Genomic DNA, 18,365 nt, shown 5'->3' with positions numbered 1-18,365 from the left:
TTATCCTCATTTTACAGATGGGGAAATTGAGGCAAAGAGCACTAAAGTAACTTACCTAACTCAGTGATGGAGTTGGGAATAGAACCCAATTCAATAGACTCCCTAATCACTGGACCACACTGCTTGCTAGAAACCAACATGTAGATCTAAGGCAATAGTTTGGATGAGAGCACTTTCTAATCATCCACTGGAAGCCCCCAGTTCAGAAATGACCTTACAATTTGCCCTTCAAATCTAGCTGCAAAACCTGCAAAGCTGACATCCTCAGTACATCCTCAATGTCTTTATTTGTTTATGGTGTGATCCATTCTGGGGGGTGTTCTCAGTCTGCTATCACTTACCACTGGCTCAATAGTGAAAATATTATCAGAGAAGAGCATGGAGTCTCCTTGCATCATTGCCCTGTGGTTCTGGAAGGTGCGGGAGAGAGTGGAAAGGCGCTCTCGCAACATAGGGTCTGCATTGCATTCCTCCAGAAATGGATCAGTCCCATCCTCTTCCTGTGTCTGCAGTTGGTAACAGAGCCTGAAACCAAAGGGAGAGAGACAAACGCAGCAGATAATTTGTTAAATTGGTTAAAAGGGAGACTACAGCGGGTCATACTGAAAGGTGAACTGTCAGACTGGAGGGAAGTTACCAGTGGAGTTCCTCAGGGATCGGTTTTGGGACCAATCTTATTTAATCTTTTTATTACTGACCTCGGCACAAAAAGTGGCAGTGTGCTAATAAAGTTTGTGGATGATACACAGCTGGGAGGTATTGCCAATTTAGAGAAGGACTTATGAGGAGAGACTGAGGGAACTGGGATTGTTTAGTCTACGGAAGAGAAGAATGAGGGGGGATTTGATAGCTGCTTTTAACTACCTGAAAGGTGGATCCAAAGAGGATGGATCTAGACTATTCTCAGTGATAGCAGATGACAGGACAAGGAGTAATGGTCTCAAGTTGCAGTGGGGGAGATTTAGGTTAGATATTAGGAAAAACTTTTTCACTAGGAGGGTGGTGAAACACTGGAATGCGTTACCTAGGGAGGTGGTGGAATCCCCTTCCTTAGAAGTTCTTAAGGTCAGGCTTGACAAAGCCCTGGCTGGGATGATTTAGTTGGGATTGGTCCTGCTCTGGGCAGGGGGTTGGACTAGATGGCCTCCAGAGTCCCTTCCAACTCTGTTATTCTATGATTCTATGACCGGGATATCATACAGGAGGATCTGGATGACCTTGTAAACTGGAATAATAGTAATAGGATGAAATTTAATAGTGAGAAGTGTAAGGTCATGCATTTAGGGATTAATAACAAGAATTTTAGTTATAAACTGGGGACGCATCAATTACAAGTAATGGAGGAGGAGAAGGACCTTGGAGTATTGGTTGATCACAGGATGACTATGAGCCGCCAATGTGATATGGCCATGAAAAAAGCTAATGCGGTCTTGGGATGCATCAGGCAAGGTATTTCCAGTAGAGATAAGGAGGTGTTAGTACCGTTATTCAAGGCACTGGTGAGACCTCACCTGGAATACTGTGTGCAGTTCTGGTCTCCCATGTTTAAGAAGGATGAATTCAAACTGGAACAGGTATAGAGAAGGGCTACTAGGATGATCCGAGGAATGGAAAACTTGTCTTATGAAAGGAGACTTAAAGAGTTTGGCTTGTTTAGCCTAACCAAAAGAAGGTTGAGGGGAGATATGATTGCTCTCTATAAATATATCAGAGGGATAAATACCGGAGAGGGAGAGGAATTATTTAAACTCAGTACCAATGTGGACACAAGAACAAATGGATATAAACTGGCCATCGGGAAGTTTAGACTTGAAATTAGACGAAGGTTTCTAACCATCAGAGGAGTGAAGTTCTGGAACAGCCTTCCAAGGGAATCAGTGGGGGCAAAAGACCTATCTGGCTTCAAGATTAAACTCGATAAGTTTATGGAGGAGATGGTATGATGGGATAACATGATTTTGGCAATTAATTGATCTTTAACTATTCATGGTAAATAGGCCCAATGGCCTGTGATGGGATGTTAGATGTGGTGGGATCTGAGTTACTACAGAGAATTCTTTCCTGGGTATCTGGCTGATGAATCTTGCCCACATGCTCAGGGTTTAGCTGATCGCCATATTTGGGGTCGGGAAGGAATTTTCCTCCAGGGCAGATTGGAAGAGGCCCTGGGGCTTTTTCACCTTCCTCTGTAGCATGGGGCACGGGTCACTGGCTGGAGGATTCTCTGCTCCTTGAAGTCTTTAAATCATGATTTGAGGACTTCAATAGCTCAGCCATAGGTGAGAGGTTTATTGCAGGAGTGGGTGGGTGAGTTTCTGTGGCTTGCATTGTGCAGGAGGTCAGACTAGATGATCATAGTGGTCCCTTCTGACCTTAATATCTATGAATCTATGAATTTAATAAACAAAGTATTGCTAAAGGCTGTCACTTGAATGCATGGGTGATGGAACTTGCAGTGTGGTGCATGAGGAAGCAACCCACGGCACTACAGAGGAGGTAACTGAATCAACTGGTTTCCACACTGGCATGATGGGGAATTTTTCTCCAAGCTCAGTTGCCAGTAGCCTCCCCATTTGAAGCTGCTGAAGAACAGGATTTTTGAAAGTTAGGACCCCTGAATAACAGTGGGAAAGTCAATGGGACTTGTGTGTCTAAGTTCCTATTGCTCCACAGCTTCTACCAGTTGATGGTACCATGTGGAGTCCACCTACCCCCTCAACCAGTGCTGCATGTGGCAGTCAGGTAGTATACACTTAGCTCAGCACAGCGAAAAAGGCCATTTATCACTGGCGGGGCAACAGCAGCAGTGATCATCAGAAAGGATAATATTTGGATAAGGACTGGGTGAATTTTCAAAAGCAACTTAGAGGCACAAGTCCCATTGATTTTTCTACCCCTGTTTCAGCTCCTGGTTTTCCCAGGATAAACAGACAAAATGTGGTTTGCCCAATGAAATAATATTTTCCATGTCTATGGCACCTTCCATACCAGGAGCTCCAAGCACTGTGTGAACAGTAAGGAATTAAGCCTGTGAGGTAGGTCTCTCCATTTTACAGATTGAAAAACCGAGGTAGAGAGCTTAAGCGACTTGTCCGAGTTTGCATAATTAGTCTGTGGAGTTAGGAGCAGAACTTAGGAATTCAGCTCCCCTGTTGTATACTTAGAATCATAGAAAATTAGGGTTGGTAGAGACCTCAGGAGATCATCTAGTCCAATCCCCTGCTCAAAGCAGGACCAACCCCAACTAAATCATCCCAGCCAGGGCTTGGTCAAGCTGGGCCTTAAAAACCTCTAAGGATGGAGATTCCACCACTTTCCTAGGTAACCCATTGCAGTGCTTCACCACCCCCCTAGTGAAATAGTGTTTCCTAATATCCACTAATCTCCCGCACTGCAACTTGAGACTATTGCTCCTTGTTCAGTCATCTGCCACCATTGAGAAGAGCCGATCTCCCTCCTCTTTGGAACCCCCCTTTAGGTAGTTGAAGACTGCTATCAAATCCCCCCTCATTCTTCTCTTCTGCAGACTAAGTAAGCCCAGTTCCCTCAGCCTCTCCTCATAAGTCATGCACCCCAGCCCCCTAATCATTTTTGTTGCCCTCAGCTGGACTCTCTCCAATTTGTCCACATCCTTTCTGTAGTGGAGGCCCCAAAACTGGATGCAATACTCCAGATGTGGCCTCACCAGTGCTGAATAGAGGGGAATAATCACTTCCCTCGATCTGCTGGCAATGCTCCTACTAATGCAGCCCAATATGCAGTCAGCCTTCTTGGAAACAAGAGCACACTGTTGACTCATATCCAGCTTCTCATCCACTGTAATCCCCATGCCCTTTTCTGCAGAACTACCGCTTAGCCAGTCAGTCCCCAGCCTGTAGCAGTGCATGGGATTCTTCCGTCCTAAGTGCAGGACTCTGCACTTGTCCTTGTTAAACCTCATTAGATTTCTTTTATCCCAATCCTCCAATTTGTCTAGGTCACTCTGGACCCTATCGCTACCGACCAGCATATCTACCTCTACCCCCAGCTTAGTGTCATCCACGAACTTGCTGAGGGTGCAGTCCATTCCATCATCCAGATCATTAATGAAGATGTTGAACAAAACTGGCCCCAGGACGGACCCCTGGGGCACTCTGCTTGATACCAGCTGCCAACTAGACATCGAGCCGTTGATCACTATCTGTTGAACCCGACAATCTAGCCTGCTTTCTATCCACCTTAAAGTCCATTAATCCAATCCATACTTTTTTAACTTACTGGCAAGAATATTGTGGGAGACCATATCAAAAGCTTTGCTAAAGTCAAGATATATCATGTCCACCACTTTCTCCATATCCAAGAGCTGTACAGTTATCTCATCATAGAAGGGAATCAGGTTGGTCAGGCATGACTTGCCCTTGGTGAATCCATGTTGACTATTCCTGATCACCTTCCTCTCCTCCAAGTGCTTCAAAATGGATTCCTTGAGGACCTGCTCCATGATTTTTCCAAGGACTGAGGTGAGGCTGTAGTTCCTTGGGTCTCCTTCTTTTTAAAGATGGGCACTATATTTGCCTTTTTCCAATCATCCGGGACCTCCCCTGATCGCCACAAGTTTTCAAAGATAATGGCCAGTGCTCGGCAGTCACATCAGCCAACTCCCTCAGCTCCCTCAGTTGCATTAGATCCGGCCCCATGGACTTGTGCATGACCAGCTTTTCTAAATAGTCCTAAACGTGTTCTTTCACCACTGAGGGCTGCTCACCTCCTCCCCATCCTGTGCTGCCCAGTGCAGCAGTCTGGGAGCTGATCTTGTCTGTGAAGACTGAGGCAAAAAAAGCATTGAGTACTTCAGCTTTTTCCACATCATCTGTCAGTAGGTTGCCTCCCCGGTTCAGTAAGGGGCCCACACTTTCCCTGACCATCTTCTTGTTGCTAACATACCTGTAGAAACCTTTCTTGTTACCCTTCACATCCCCTGCTAGCTGCAACTCCAGGTGTGCTTTGGCCTTCCTGATTACACCCCTGCACACTCAAACCATATTTTTATTCTCCTCCCTAATCATCTGTCCAAGTTTCCACTTCTTGTAAGCTTCCCTTTTGAGTTTAAGCTCACAGAAGATTTCTCTGTTAAGCCAAGCTGGTCGCCTGCCATATTTGCTATTCTATGTTATTGCTATACTTAAACTACTAGACCTGCCTTCCTGCCATATGCGCTTGCTCACAAATGCATGGGTTGTTTAACTCTCCTTACCTAACTGCAGGAACACAAGAACAAAATTTTAAAATATATTTTTGGCTAGAGCAGGGGAGGGTTGGAGAAAAAGAAGAGGCGGCTCCCTCCCCTTCGCCATAGATGGTGACCCTGCTTCCACAGCTGGTCAGCAAACATTTGTTTCATGGAGTAAAACTCTCTGGGCTGGGCAGGGGAAAGCTTAACACTCCATCTCTCCGTAGCAAGTCTCTTCCTGCTTGGAATATTGCTGTGTCCAATCAAAGAGGTGCTGCATTCCCACTTTCCTAGCTAGAAGCAGCCACAAGGTGACAATTCTGTGGGAGAGAGTGCAAGGCACGACATGTAACAAAACGGGCAGGGAAATGAAAGCAGAAGGACAGTGATTATTGCACTTCCAAAGTCAAATACAATTACAAAGACAGTTCGCTCATGGTTAGTGCTAACTTCACATAGACAAAGCCTCAGGCGGACCCTGTCACCAATACCAGTGCTGAAAATATCCCTTGGACTAGCTCTGCATTTAGTTCAATAGGAAAATTCTATCTATAGTTGTTCTAAAATGCTGCGTATCAGGATAGCTTCCTGCCACAAAATTCAGGGCCCCTGATCCCAACCTGTATCACCATGTGATAATTCCAAGACTCCTTCCCAGAACAGTCCCAGGACATAGGTAGCAATAGAGAGCTGGTTGAACAGATAAGTGGCCAGTCCTTTGCTTTTCCTTGTGTTCCAGGATGCAAGGTTTCCTGGGCGTAGCGATGCACCAACCCCCAGCTTCCTCCACAATAGGGTTGCCAACTTTCTAATTGCACAAAACCGAACACCCCAGCCCTGCCCTTTCCCTGAGGCCCTGCACCCTTCCCCACCTCTTCTCCGAGTCCTCCCCACCACTACATTCCCCCTCCCTTGGTGGCTCACTCTCATAGAATCATAGAATATCAGGGTTGGAAGGGACCTCAGGAGGTCATCTAGTCCAACCCCCTGCTCAAAGCAGGACCAATCCCTTCACCCTCACTCACTTTCACTGGGCTGGGGGAGGGGGTTGGGGTGTGGGAAGGAGTAAGGGCTCTAACTGGGGGTGCAGCTCTGGGGTAGGGTTGGGGATGAGGGATTTGGGGTGCAGGAGGGGGCTCCAGGCTGGGGCCGAGGTATTTGGAGTGTGGGAGGGGGCTGCGGGTTGAGGCAGGGGGGTGGGGTGTAGAAGGGAGTATGGGCTCTGGTCTGGGGGTGTGGGTTCTGGGGTGGGGCTGGGGATGAGGAGTTTGGAGAGCAGGAGGGAGCTCCAAGCTGGGGGGCGGGGGGGCTGAGGGATTTGGAGTGTGGAAGGGGGCTGTGGATTGAGGCAGGGGGCTGGGTGTGGGAGGGGATATGGACTCTGGGGTGGGGCCGGGGATGAGGGGTTTGGGGTGCAGGAGGGGGATCCATGTCAGGGGGGACTCAGGGCTGGGGCAGGGGGTTGGGATGCAGGCTTACCTTGGGCAGTTCATGGTTAGCGACGCAGTGGGGGAGCTAAGGCAGGTTCCCTGCCTGTCCTGGCACTGCGCTGCACCCTGGAAGCAGCCAGCAGGTCCGGCTCCTAGGCAGGGGGGCCAGGAGGCTCTGCGCACTGCTCTCGCCCACAGGCACCACCCCCCTAGTTCCCATTGGCCGCGGTTCCTGGCCGATGGGAATGCGGAGCCGGTGCTCAGGGTGGGGGCAGCATGTGGAGCCCCATAGCCCCCTCGCCTAGAAGCCGGACCTACTTGCCACTTCCGGGGTGCAGTGCGGTGCCAGGACAGGCAGGGACTAGCCTGCCTTAGCCCTGCAGCTCTGCCGACAAGACTTTTACAGGCCCAGTCAGTGGGGCTGACCGGAGCCACCAGGGTCCCTTTTCGACTAGGTGTTCCGGTCGAAAACCAGACACCTGGCAACCCTACTCCATAAACACCCCTTTCTCCATTCTGGGTGCTCCACTGAACCTGCAGCTGGCACGGGAGAGAATTCGGACCAGGTGGAGTATAGAAGATGCATGCTCAACCTTTGGCCTTGTAGACAGATGAGGTGAATGAAATGGCTTCACCAGGGCTGCTGATTGGCTTGAAATAGCCCTGCACCCAAATCTGTTTAACTCCTGATATTTGGGTTCCATACAGTTGGCTGATCTCAGTGTGTGCTCAGGGAGCTCAAGACTGCAGTTCAATATCCCAAATAGCATGTGTTTGGCCTGAATAAAGTTGGCAGCTGGGCAGCAGTTCAGGGCACTTGATGAGAGGTCTGCAGGGCAGGTTGCCAGTACCTGGTAAGGTATGGGTTAGGGTTCTCATCTTTGGGAGACCCAAGTTGATCTTTGAAGATGGGGGAACAGGCGCGTGTGCAGGGGGAGCAAGCAGGGGCACTGGCCCCCCAATAATCCTCAGGGGCACAGAACTTCTCTGGCTCCAGGGCCACAGAGGCAGGGAAGATTGAGTTCCTGCCAGGACCGGGAGAGGGGCAGGGTGGAGGGAAGGAAGATCAAGTTTGGGCCGGGGCCAGGTCGGGGGATAGCAAGCTTCTGTGCCCCCCCAAAGGGGTCAAATTTAAATTCCTGTGAATGCCCCTGTGGGAGAATCACAGCAAACAGGGGAGTGTTGTACTGTAGGGATGTGCTAGGAGTCTGATGGCATAGCCGCTTGCCATGTACCTAGGGCCATCCCACTGGGCTCACCACTAGTAGGAAGCAAACAATCCAGAATGGAATCTTGAACTGGAAGTTATCAGAAAATCAAATACAAAATCCTGGTTGGGTATGGCTACAGGGAAACCTTGCCTTTCCTAGAGGGGGCCTGCTGGGGATGGAGGAACATAAAGGGGTACAGAAGAAATCAGGGAGGGAGATACAAACAGAAGGTCATTAGATTTTCCTTTGGAACACTGAGTTTGCACAGAAGTCATATACTATGTAATTAAACACAGAGAACAGTGGAAAACTAGTTATGCCCTTTAAGGCATGGCTGACCTAATTATGTTGATCTTTATTTGCTCAGAAGTCTTTAAAAACTTGGCTCCAGTCTAAGGCACTTCTCTGATCATCATTGGGCTAAAGTGTAGCTTTTTGACACTTATTTCCATCCAAGTATGAAAAGCTACAGACAAGATCCCCAAATCACCTAGTCTTTTCAGTGCAATTCCCAAATTCACCTCTGAAACTGTTAAGTGCAACCATTAGTGTGGACATATGACAACAGCTGTCCCACAGTGAAGAAAGTCCTCCTCCCCCTCTATTTTATCCCAGATGAGATCTTTGTCCCATGCTCACTTATGCAGGACTTTCCCCTCATGCTGGCCCCATGATCTCAGGATGTTTTTGCTGGCCATATGTCCTTGCCATTTTTCTTTGTCTCCTGCTGCACTGTTGTTCTGTGCTAGCAACTCTCACTGCTACTAGAATGAAATTCCATGCAAACACAGGGAGCAAGCCTACAAACAGCCGAAGACTAGTTACTCTCCCAGCATACTTCTCATACACACTTACACTTTTCTGCCATGACCTCATATCTGCAAAGGGAAGTGAAATCTCGGGTGCTGAGTATGCGTGCAGGGAGGATATCCCTAACTCCAGAGTTCTGAGAGAGAAACCCACACACACTCCACTCCCACCTCTCTTTGGCCTTCTTTTAAAGTTTGTGATATGATTGAGGACCTAGATATCATACAAAATACCCACAAAGGACCAGGAAAGGCTGTCTGGCTGTTCTGTCAGGGAAAGTGTGAGGGAACCCCAGATGGAGCCCACAGAGACAAAACCCACACAACTCCCAGATATCCTTCTATGGCCACCAGCCAGCCTTTGCTCCCCTCCCCTCCCATCAACAGAGGGGTGTACGTGGCCCTAAGCTATTTGATATGTGCAAACAAATGCTGTTGGCAAGTGCAAAACCTAGAGCTCCCAAAAGTGCCCAGTTCTGCGGATGCCAAAGTACAGGCTACATCGAGACTTTGAAAAGCCCTTTTGTCCATTTGTTTGCTATGACATTTGAAGAATGAGTCTCTGATGCCCTCAGCAGGGGATGGTAACAGCACAAACATCCCCAGGTCACTGCTGCAGGCTGAACCACGTTTTTTCCCACATGTTAAGCCTGGGCGTTCTACAGCTATACATTCTCACTGACAGGAGAAGAGTGTTCCAAAAAAGTGCCAAGCCCTAAAATTAGCCTTCCTATGGAGTGCGAGCAGTCTGAAAGGCAAGAGGGTCCCAGGGAACAAGAATGGCTATGGTTAGGAAAGAGGTTCCTCATTGGTAGAGATGTTTTTTAGACATTGGCTTTGTCATTGCTAATATTTTATGGTAAAAATGTGCAGTAATTTCAATATGGGAAACCATCCAGCCATGGCGTTCATTGGGTGATAAACAGAAAGACTATATGAGAGGTGGGGCCAGGAGGGAAAATGCTGAGAACCACTGCCCTAGAGGCCAATGGAGCATTTCTAGCCTTGGGTGGTTAGAGTGAAATTTAATTTGCCCTAATCCACTCAAGAACAGGAAAGACTGAACATGGGCTTTAGTCAAGATTGAGTGTCATATTGAAAACAATCTATCTTTCAAATTAACCTTAGCTTCTGTCGTTCCTCCTCTTCTTGAGTAACAAAGACCTTCCACTGGAAGTGTGCTATGATGTCACTTCGGTTGTGTATAAGCACCGATCTTTGGTTTGCTAAAGTAACGTATGTCTTCTCAATCATCAAGGAGTTCTTGTCCAGTCTGACATTGACGTCTATGGCTGCTCCATACAAACTTATGTGGATATCCTCACCTAGAACAGAGCAAAGGACAGAAACTCAGTGGTCTTTGCTAAGTGAATTTTTTGCTTAGGGCAATACATCAATATGGAAGGATCTATAATGAAATAAACTGATATATTTAACATATCCTCATGGCAGATATGGCCAAGAGCAATGTGGATTCAGCTCTTACCACTGGATGTACTCATGTTCTCTTTCCAAGGAAGAGTACACAGCGATGGTACACTGGGACTGCAATGAGTGAGACTGCAGTTCTGGAGTTCTATGGAGATGCCCACTCCTCAGGCTGCTAATAGTTTAGGGTGGGATTTTCAAAGGTGTGTTGGTGATTTAGGCACACACGTTCTATTGAAAGTCCATGGGATCTGTGCTCCTAAATCATTTGGGTGCTTTTGAAAAGTCCCACCTTAGACACCACTTGCTCAGGGCCTTCTGTGTACTTCATGGATCAGAGCTGATCACCGCAATGCCCCCCTTCCTGATCACCTTACACTGACAGGACCTGGGACACGGTGGTTCAGACTGACAGGTGGAGAGAGAATCCAGAATGAAGTGAGACACAGCAAGCCAGAGCCTCTTTTGGGCTCTCTGTTTGCTGTAGTGTTATGAGAAGGACAATGACAGGTTGATTTGAATACAGTGAACTGAGGCTCTGTGGAGTGTGGCCATGGACAGGGGCTGGCACCCAGCATGCCTACTACAGTCCCGCTCGAGCATTGTTGTTGCCCTGCTATTGTTGCTTACCCCAAGTGTGCAGTTGCATGCTGAATGTGCTCACAACTATTTTAATAAAACTAGTCAGGAAATGTTTACCTTCAACTAGCTCTAACCTGTTCCTCCCTATCTGCCGAGTGGAGATGGCTGCTGACTGCCCAGAACAATGGATAATGCATGATAATGCCATGTTCTGAGAACCTGCCAGCACCTTTAAAGACACAGCGAGGGCTCCTGCCTATAACACAACTGACACCAGCATTTTGAAAGTTGCCCATCTGACAGTTTCCAGCAAGGCGGCTGCAGCGACATGCATGAAATCAGACTGTGGCTCTGAGGCATTAGCACACACTGCTGTTTGCATACAAGTGATGGGTCCTGTGGGAGGAAGCAACCACCAAGAAAAATACATTTACTTGCCATACAAGCATGTAAGTCCAGGCCCACCTCTACTTTCTACCTAGAAATGACCTTTCTAAATCTCTCTCTGTGCAGAGACAAGGTCCAAAGGCTGGCCTCCAAGCACAGCCTGAGCAGCCAGGCCACATGCTGGAGCATTCCTCTCAATCAGGCCACATAATCCCCACCACCTCCTGGCAGCAGCATCTACTCCAGCTGGAAAGCAGAAGTGGCGTCTGCTGCTCCTCGTGACCCAGAACACAGTAGATGGGAGGGCGGCCAGTGAATGGTCCTGCCCACAAATGCTTGCTGTATAACAGCACACAGAGAACACTGACCATACTGCACTCCTGGCACAAAGTGAGTGTGTTTGTCCTGCATGGAGCGCCCCAAACCCTGGCCCAGGCACTGTGCAGCACAAGGACACTGGTTCTGGTACAAGGGGGTCCCTCCATGGCCCCAGAGAATGGAGCCACATGAGAGTGCGCCCTGCTTCTAGTCACCGCAGTGTGTGTGTGGAAGGCATAGAATCATAGAATCATAGAATATCAGGGTTGGAAAGGACCCCAGAAGGTCATCTAGTCCAACCCCCTGCTCGAAGCAGGACCAATTCCCAGTTAAATCATCCCAGCCAGGGCTTTGTCAAGCCTGACCTTAAAAACCTCTACGGAAGGAGATTCCACCACCTCCCTAGGTAACGCATTCCAGTGTTTCACCACCCTCTTAGTGAAAAAGTTTTTCCTAATATCCAATCTAAACCTCCCCCACTGCAACTTGAGACCATTACTCCTCGTTCTGTCATCTGCTACCATTGAGAACAGTCTAGAGCCATCCTCTTTGGAACCCCCTTTCAGGTAGTTGAAAGCAGCTATCAAATCCCCCCTCATTCTTCTCTTCTGCAGGCTGAACAATCCCAGCTCCCTCAGCCTCTCCTCATAAGTCATGTGTTCCAGACCCCTAATCATTTTTGTTGCCCTTCGCTGGACTCTCTCCAATTTATCCACATCCTTCTTGTAGTGTGGGGCCCAAAACTGGACACAGTACTCCAGATGAGGCCTCACCAATGTCGAATAGAGGGGAACGATCACGTCCCTCGATCTGCTCGCTATGCCCCTACTTATACATCCCAAAATGCCATTGGCCTTCTTGGCAACAAGGGCACACTGCTGACTCATATCCAGCTTCTCGTCCACTGTCACCCCTAGGTCCTTTTCCGCAGAACTGCTGCCGAGCCATTCGGTCCCTAGTCTGTAGCTGTGCATTGGGTTCTTCCGTCCTAAGTGCAGGACCCTGCACTTATCCTTATTGAACCTCATCAGATTTCTTTTGGCCCAATCCTCCAATTTGTCTAGGTCCTTCTGTATCCTATCCCTCCCCTCCAGCGTATCTACCACTCCTCCCAGTTTAGTATCATCTGCAAATTTGCTGAGAGTGCAATCCACACCATCCTCCAGATCATTTATGAAGATATTGAACAAAACCGGCCCCAGGACCGACACTTGGGGCACTCCACTTGATACTGGCTGCCAACTAGACATGGAGCCATTGATCACTACCCGTTGAGCCCGACAATCTAGCCAGCTTTCTACCCACCTTATAGTGCATTCATCCCGCCCATACTTCCTTAACTTGCTGACAAGAATACTGTGGGAGACCGTGTCAAAAGCTTTGCTAAAGTCAAGAAACAATACATCCACTCCTTTCCCTTCATCCACAGAACCAGTAATCTCATCATAAAAGGCGATTAGATTAGTCAGGCATGACCTTCCCTTGGTGAATCCATGCTGGCTGTTCCTGATCACTTTCCTCTCATGCAAGTGCTTCAGGATTGATTCTTTGAGGACCTGCTCCATGATTTTTCCAGGGACTGAGGTGAGGCTGACTGGCCTGTAGTTCCCAGGATCCTCCTTCTTCCCTTTTTTAAAGATTGGCACTACATTAGCCTTTTTCCAGTCATCCGGGACTTCCCCCGTTCGCCACGAGTTTTCAAAGATAATGGCCAATGGCTCTGCAATCACAGCCGCCAGTTCCTTCAGCACTCTCGGATGCAACTCGTCCGGCCCCATGGACTTGTGCACGTCCAGCTTTTCTAAATAGTCCCTAACCACCTCTATCTCCACAGAGGGCTGGCCATCTCTTCCCCATTTTGCGATGCCCAGCGCAGCAGTCTGGAAGCTGACCTTGTTAGTGAAAACAGAGGCAAAAAAAGCATTGAGTACATTAGCTTTTTCCACATCCTCTGTCACTAGGTTGCCTCCCTCATTCAGTAAGGGGCCCACACTTTCCTTGGCTTTCTTCTTGTTGCCAACATACCTGAAGAAACCCTTCTTGTTACTCTTGACATCTCTGGCTAGCTGCAGCTCCAGGTGCGATTTGGCCCTCCTGATATCATTCCTACATGCCCAAGCAATATTTTTATACTCTTCCCTGGTCATATGTCCAACCTTCCACTTCTTGTAAGCTTCTTTTTTATGTTTAAGATCCGCTAGGATTTCACCATTAAGCCAAGCTGGTCGCCTGCCATATTTACTATTCTTTCGACTCATTGGGATGGTTTGTCCCTGTAACCTCAACAGGGATTCCTTGAAATACAGCCAGCTCTCCTGGACTCCTTTCCCCTTCAAGTTAGTCCCCCAGGGGATCCTGGCCATCCGTTCCCTGAGGGAGTCGAAGTCTGCTTTCCTGAAGTCCAGGGTCCGTATCCTGCTGCTTACCTTTCTTCCCTGCGTCAGGATCCTGAACTCAACCAACTCATGGTCACTGCCTCCCAGATTCCCATCCACTTTTGCTTCCCCTACTAATTCTTCCTGGTTTGTGAGCAGCAGGTCAAGAAAAGCGCCCTCCCTAGTTGGCTCCTCTAGCACTTGCGCCAGGAAATTGTCCCCTATGCTTTCCAAAAACTTCCTGGATTGTCTATGCATGTCTGGTCTCTCTCTGTCTTAAGTTTACCCATCAGAACTGCTCGATGTCTGGAACTCTCAAGTGGCTTTAACCATCCACCCCAAACCCTGCGTGCACTTTAAGTCCTAGCAACAAGCAGGCTAAATGTTCTGGCTGCTGCTGATTTTTCCAGGGCATGGACCATTAGTCAAACCAGATAAAGACTTACATGCATTGCAAACCTCTCCTGAAATGTGGATTAAATGTAGGAGAAGTCTTGATTTCACAGGACAGGTCAAATAGTGCTCAGGTGTTGCCTAGGCCTTGGTGAGTGGGTAATTGCCTCTCCATGTTCATGCAAACTTTATCTTCTCTGCTGACGATGCTCACAAGGCTTTAGTGCCAACTGCAATGGTGCTTTTGTGATACAGTCATCTGAGTCTAACTGCTGGAGAGAGGATGATTCTCCACTGAGGATCTGGCTTGCATAACAGACAATCTATCGCAGAAAACGAGTGGATTGCTGTTGAGAAGAGTCTAAGTGGCTGACATTTTTCAAAGTGAGCATGCCCAATTAGCACCAGGCCCCTGATGTATGCTCACAAGTTGGGGGATGGAGCACACCAAGGTACAGACGACATGTGCACCAGGCTTTGTGTACAGGACCTGGACACATGTCAAAAGCTTTCATGGGGGACCAGATACTCTGCTGGTATAAATCATCAGTGTCGCTCCACAGAAGTCAACAGACCCACATCCAATTACACTAGCTGAGGCTCTGTGCCACGATTTGTGCCTTCTCTTTTCAAAGTGTTGGCCTGGGTAAAATGTGTTAGGGATTCCACTGAAAGCTCTGGGGCTTTTGCTGCAAGAAGAGGAGATGCATTTGAAAGCATATTCAATATATAGATCCACGAATAGCTTAATATGCAATAGAGAGCCCAGATCCCAGTGAGTCAGCAGTATGCTGTGGATTTCACTGCGAGGCAGATGAATTGACACCAGGCATGGAGCTGTCAAGGTTAGCTGAGGGCAGTTGCAGGCTTCATGTCTTCGGCAGCAAATTAGATGTGACATTTCATTTAGGACTCTTTGTATCTTAATATATAAGAAAAATAAATCTCTTGACTGTAACAGTGGTTGAGAATTTCAGTTGACAGGGTAGATTTCTGCAGTTTAGTAGCTTGGGATGTTTTGTAGCCATCAAACCACATGTTTATTGAAACTGGACATGTCAGCCCTATTCTTTTTTACAGAATACATCCTTATTACGGGGACTGTCAATCATCTTGCCCTTAGATACTGTTAAATAAATTATTTACATAGCAGCAGGACAAATAAAAGACAATCTCACTCTACAGCCAGTTAGGAAACCCTAAGCTGGAAATGTAAATCAAAAGGGACTTTTAATACATTAGCAAAGCACAGTAACTGGAGCGTGGGGCTTTCGAAAGGTATTTTGACACAGCAGGCACCAAGGTATGTTTGGAGTTTGCATTTATCTGCAAGCCTATGGACACATAGAATTTAGCATATCATGGTACCTTTTTTCCTTCTCAAATAAGAGATTGAGCCAGCTAATTATCTTTCCTATGCCATAGGAAACAACTGAATGTGTAAAATAAACAAGGTGATACAGAATTCCAGAGAACTCTAGTAATACAGGAAATGCCATCCCGAACTACTAGATGTAAGAATTTTCAGAACATCTCTCTTCATACTGATCTTACAACAGAGTCAAAGCTCCTTGTTTATCTGAATGCCTATTTCGATGAATGGGTGAGAAAACTATTCGACAAACTTCCAAAATTAACTTGGGATTTTTATTAAATCTGCAGCCAATATTTCATCATCAACTACTCCAGATGTTAAGGGAGGATAAACAGAGTGATTAGACAGACATATTGAATAATATGCTGCATGTTTTTCTCATCTTCATTGACATGTATTGCTCCTTTATTCCTTAGCACCTTTGTTTTGCTGGGATTTGTAATGAGAATCTCTTAAGAAGCTAACATGAGCAGATGTCTAAAGTTTTGAATGCCTAGGAAATATGGAAATTCAGATTTAACTCTTTTTGTCCCGGCTTTCAAAGGTTCAATCGGGCTTTGCTATCACCTCTTTAAGCAATAAATGCAGTTGAAGATTTACAGGTATGAGAAAGTCCTCATAATTCATTACTGGAAATGCAAGTAAAAATTATAGCCTGTCACTCAGATGGGCATTAATATGGCTCCATATCTGTCTTGTTTGGTACTTATATGGCCACAGTTACCACAGTATGTTAGCAGAGTATGTGAATCTGATGAGGTTCAACAAGGACAAGTGCAGAGTCCTGCACTTAGGAAGGAAGAATCCCATGCACTGCTACAGGCTGGGGACCGACTGGCTAAGCAGCAGTTTTGCAGAAAAGGACCTGGCGATAACAGTGGATGAGAATGTGGATACGAGTCAGCAGTGTGCCCTCATTGCCGAAAAGGCCAACGGCATATTGGGCTGTAGTAGTAGGAGCATTGCCAGCAGATCGAGGGCCGTGATCGTTCCCCTCTGTTCATCACTGGTGAGGCTACATATGGAGTATTGCATCCAGTTTTGGTCCCCCCAATACAGAAAGGATGTGGACAAATTGGAGAGAGTCCAGCGGAGGGCAACGAAAATGATCAGAGGGATGGGGCACATGACTTACGAGGAGAGGCTGAGGGAACTGGGGTTATTTAGTCTGCAGAAGAAAAGAATGATGGGGGATTTGGGGGATTTGATAGCAGCCTTCAACTACTTGAAGGGGGGTTCCAAAGAGGATAGAACTCGGCTGTTCTCAATGGTGGCAGATGACCGAACAAGGAGCAAGGGTCTCAAGTTGCAGTGCGGGAGGTCTAGGTTGTATATTAGGAAACACTATTTCACTAGGAGGGTGGTGAAGCACTGGAATGGGTTACCTAGGGAGGTGGTGGAATCTCCATCCTTAGAGGTTTTTAAGGCCCAGCTTGACCAAGCCCTGGCTGGGATGATTTAGTTGGTGTTGGTCCTGTCATGAGTAGGGGGTTGGACTAGATGACCTCCTGATGTCTCTTCCAACCCTAATATTCTATGACTCTACCTCACAAGCATTAATGTATTTTTATCCTCTATACTCCCTGTTGTACAGACGGGGAACTAAGGCACAGAGAGTGACTTGCCCATGATTACGCAGGGAGTCTGTGGCAAAATGGAGAAGAGAACCCAGCTCTCCCAAACCTACACCTTATCCACTGGACCATCCCTGGAGTCACCAGCAGGTAATACTCAAGAATGAGGCACTTGGTCCTTCTCACTTCCAGGGAGACTAACTGCATTGCCTCAGCGATCTACTTGATCTTCACTGGGCTGAGGAGAGGCCATATGTAAGCTCCCATACTCAAATTTCCTTCATGGTAGTACACCAGTTACAGTTCTTGAAGTGAGAGACTTCTACATGCAGGTAATTTCAATATTGTTCCCACCAGCCTGTATCCAGGAGCCTCTTCTGGACATTGTTAAATCACTGCATTATTTATGCTGGCCTTCAGCAATTGTTCATTTATAAAAGTCATCCCTTAATAATTGCCACTGATGAAATCTACAGTTTTAAAGAATTGTTTTTCAGACTGGAACGAAAGCTCAGGACATTCTTCAATTTATTACTTGTATTACAGTAGTATCCAGGCGCTCGCCTTGGACCAGAACCCCTGTGCAGACGCAGAATAAACAAATGGTCCCTGCCTGCAAAAGCTCACAAGCTAAGTAGAAGACAAGAGACACCAGCTGGAGACAGACTGATGTGGGAGTACAAGGAAGCAATGAAACAATACTGGTCAACAGGATAAGCTGTGTTGTCCTCAGGCAGCTCTCTGATCTAAGTGCTATGCTCCAAATGGTTTTTGGGACAGGCAAAGCAGTGCCCCCAATCCCAGCCCTTTCTTTAACTGGGTGGACAAAAGGGGCCCATCAGTTGCTCTGCACCACCCTTGGGGAGCATAGACGAGTTAGATGTCTCCTGCAATCATACATTGTGTCACTGGAATTACTGGGAGTCATGGAACAGGCTTCACTACAAATGGAAGCAAAGTGGAGGAATCTCTCAGAATATATTTGAGGAAGAGCCCAGCGCTATCAGAGAATGAGGAAGCTCTGAAAGACGTGGCTGCAGTATATACAGGATGATGGTGCCTATTTTTAACCATTATTGATGTTGTGATAATGATGAGCTATGGTACCTGCCTGGCTGAAATATAAATTTTGGCAGAAAAAATTAATTAAATGCAATGCCAACACTCAGATTTTAAGTGAACAATGGTCCCACAGCAAACAGAACTCAGCTCTTGCACAGAGAGGCCCAGTTTCACAGCTAACACACCTCCACTGAAATCAATGGAGATTTGCT

General features: G+C 47.2%; 1 protein-coding gene across 12 annotated transcripts in view; it reads right to left on the bottom strand.

The window, feature by feature from the left end:
• Positions 1-18,365, bottom strand: part of HYDIN (HYDIN axonemal central pair apparatus protein) — a 451,680-nt gene that overhangs the window by 305,112 nt on the left and 128,203 nt on the right. For all 12 annotated transcript variants that reach the window (XR_012664515.1, XR_012664516.1, XM_048816820.2 and 9 more), the window contains 2 exons: positions 9,783-9,984; positions 342-525 (listed from right to left, as the gene is read on the bottom strand). Coding sequence is in view for 10 of the 12 variants with exons in the window: in XM_048816820.2 (XP_048672777.2) it covers positions 342-525; positions 9,783-9,984 (386 nt within the window). In the remaining 2 variants the exon portion in view is untranslated. The remainder of the gene's footprint in view (positions 1-341; positions 526-9,782; positions 9,985-18,365) is intronic.

Source organism: Caretta caretta, chromosome 12, assembly GCF_965140235.1.
Source record: "Caretta caretta isolate rCarCar2 chromosome 12, rCarCar1.hap1, whole genome shotgun sequence".
Classification (NCBI taxonomy): Eukaryota; Metazoa; Chordata; order Testudines; family Cheloniidae; genus Caretta; species Caretta caretta.
The sequence above is the reverse complement of the archived record's forward strand: the minus strand, read 5'-3'. Positions and strand labels throughout refer to the sequence as shown.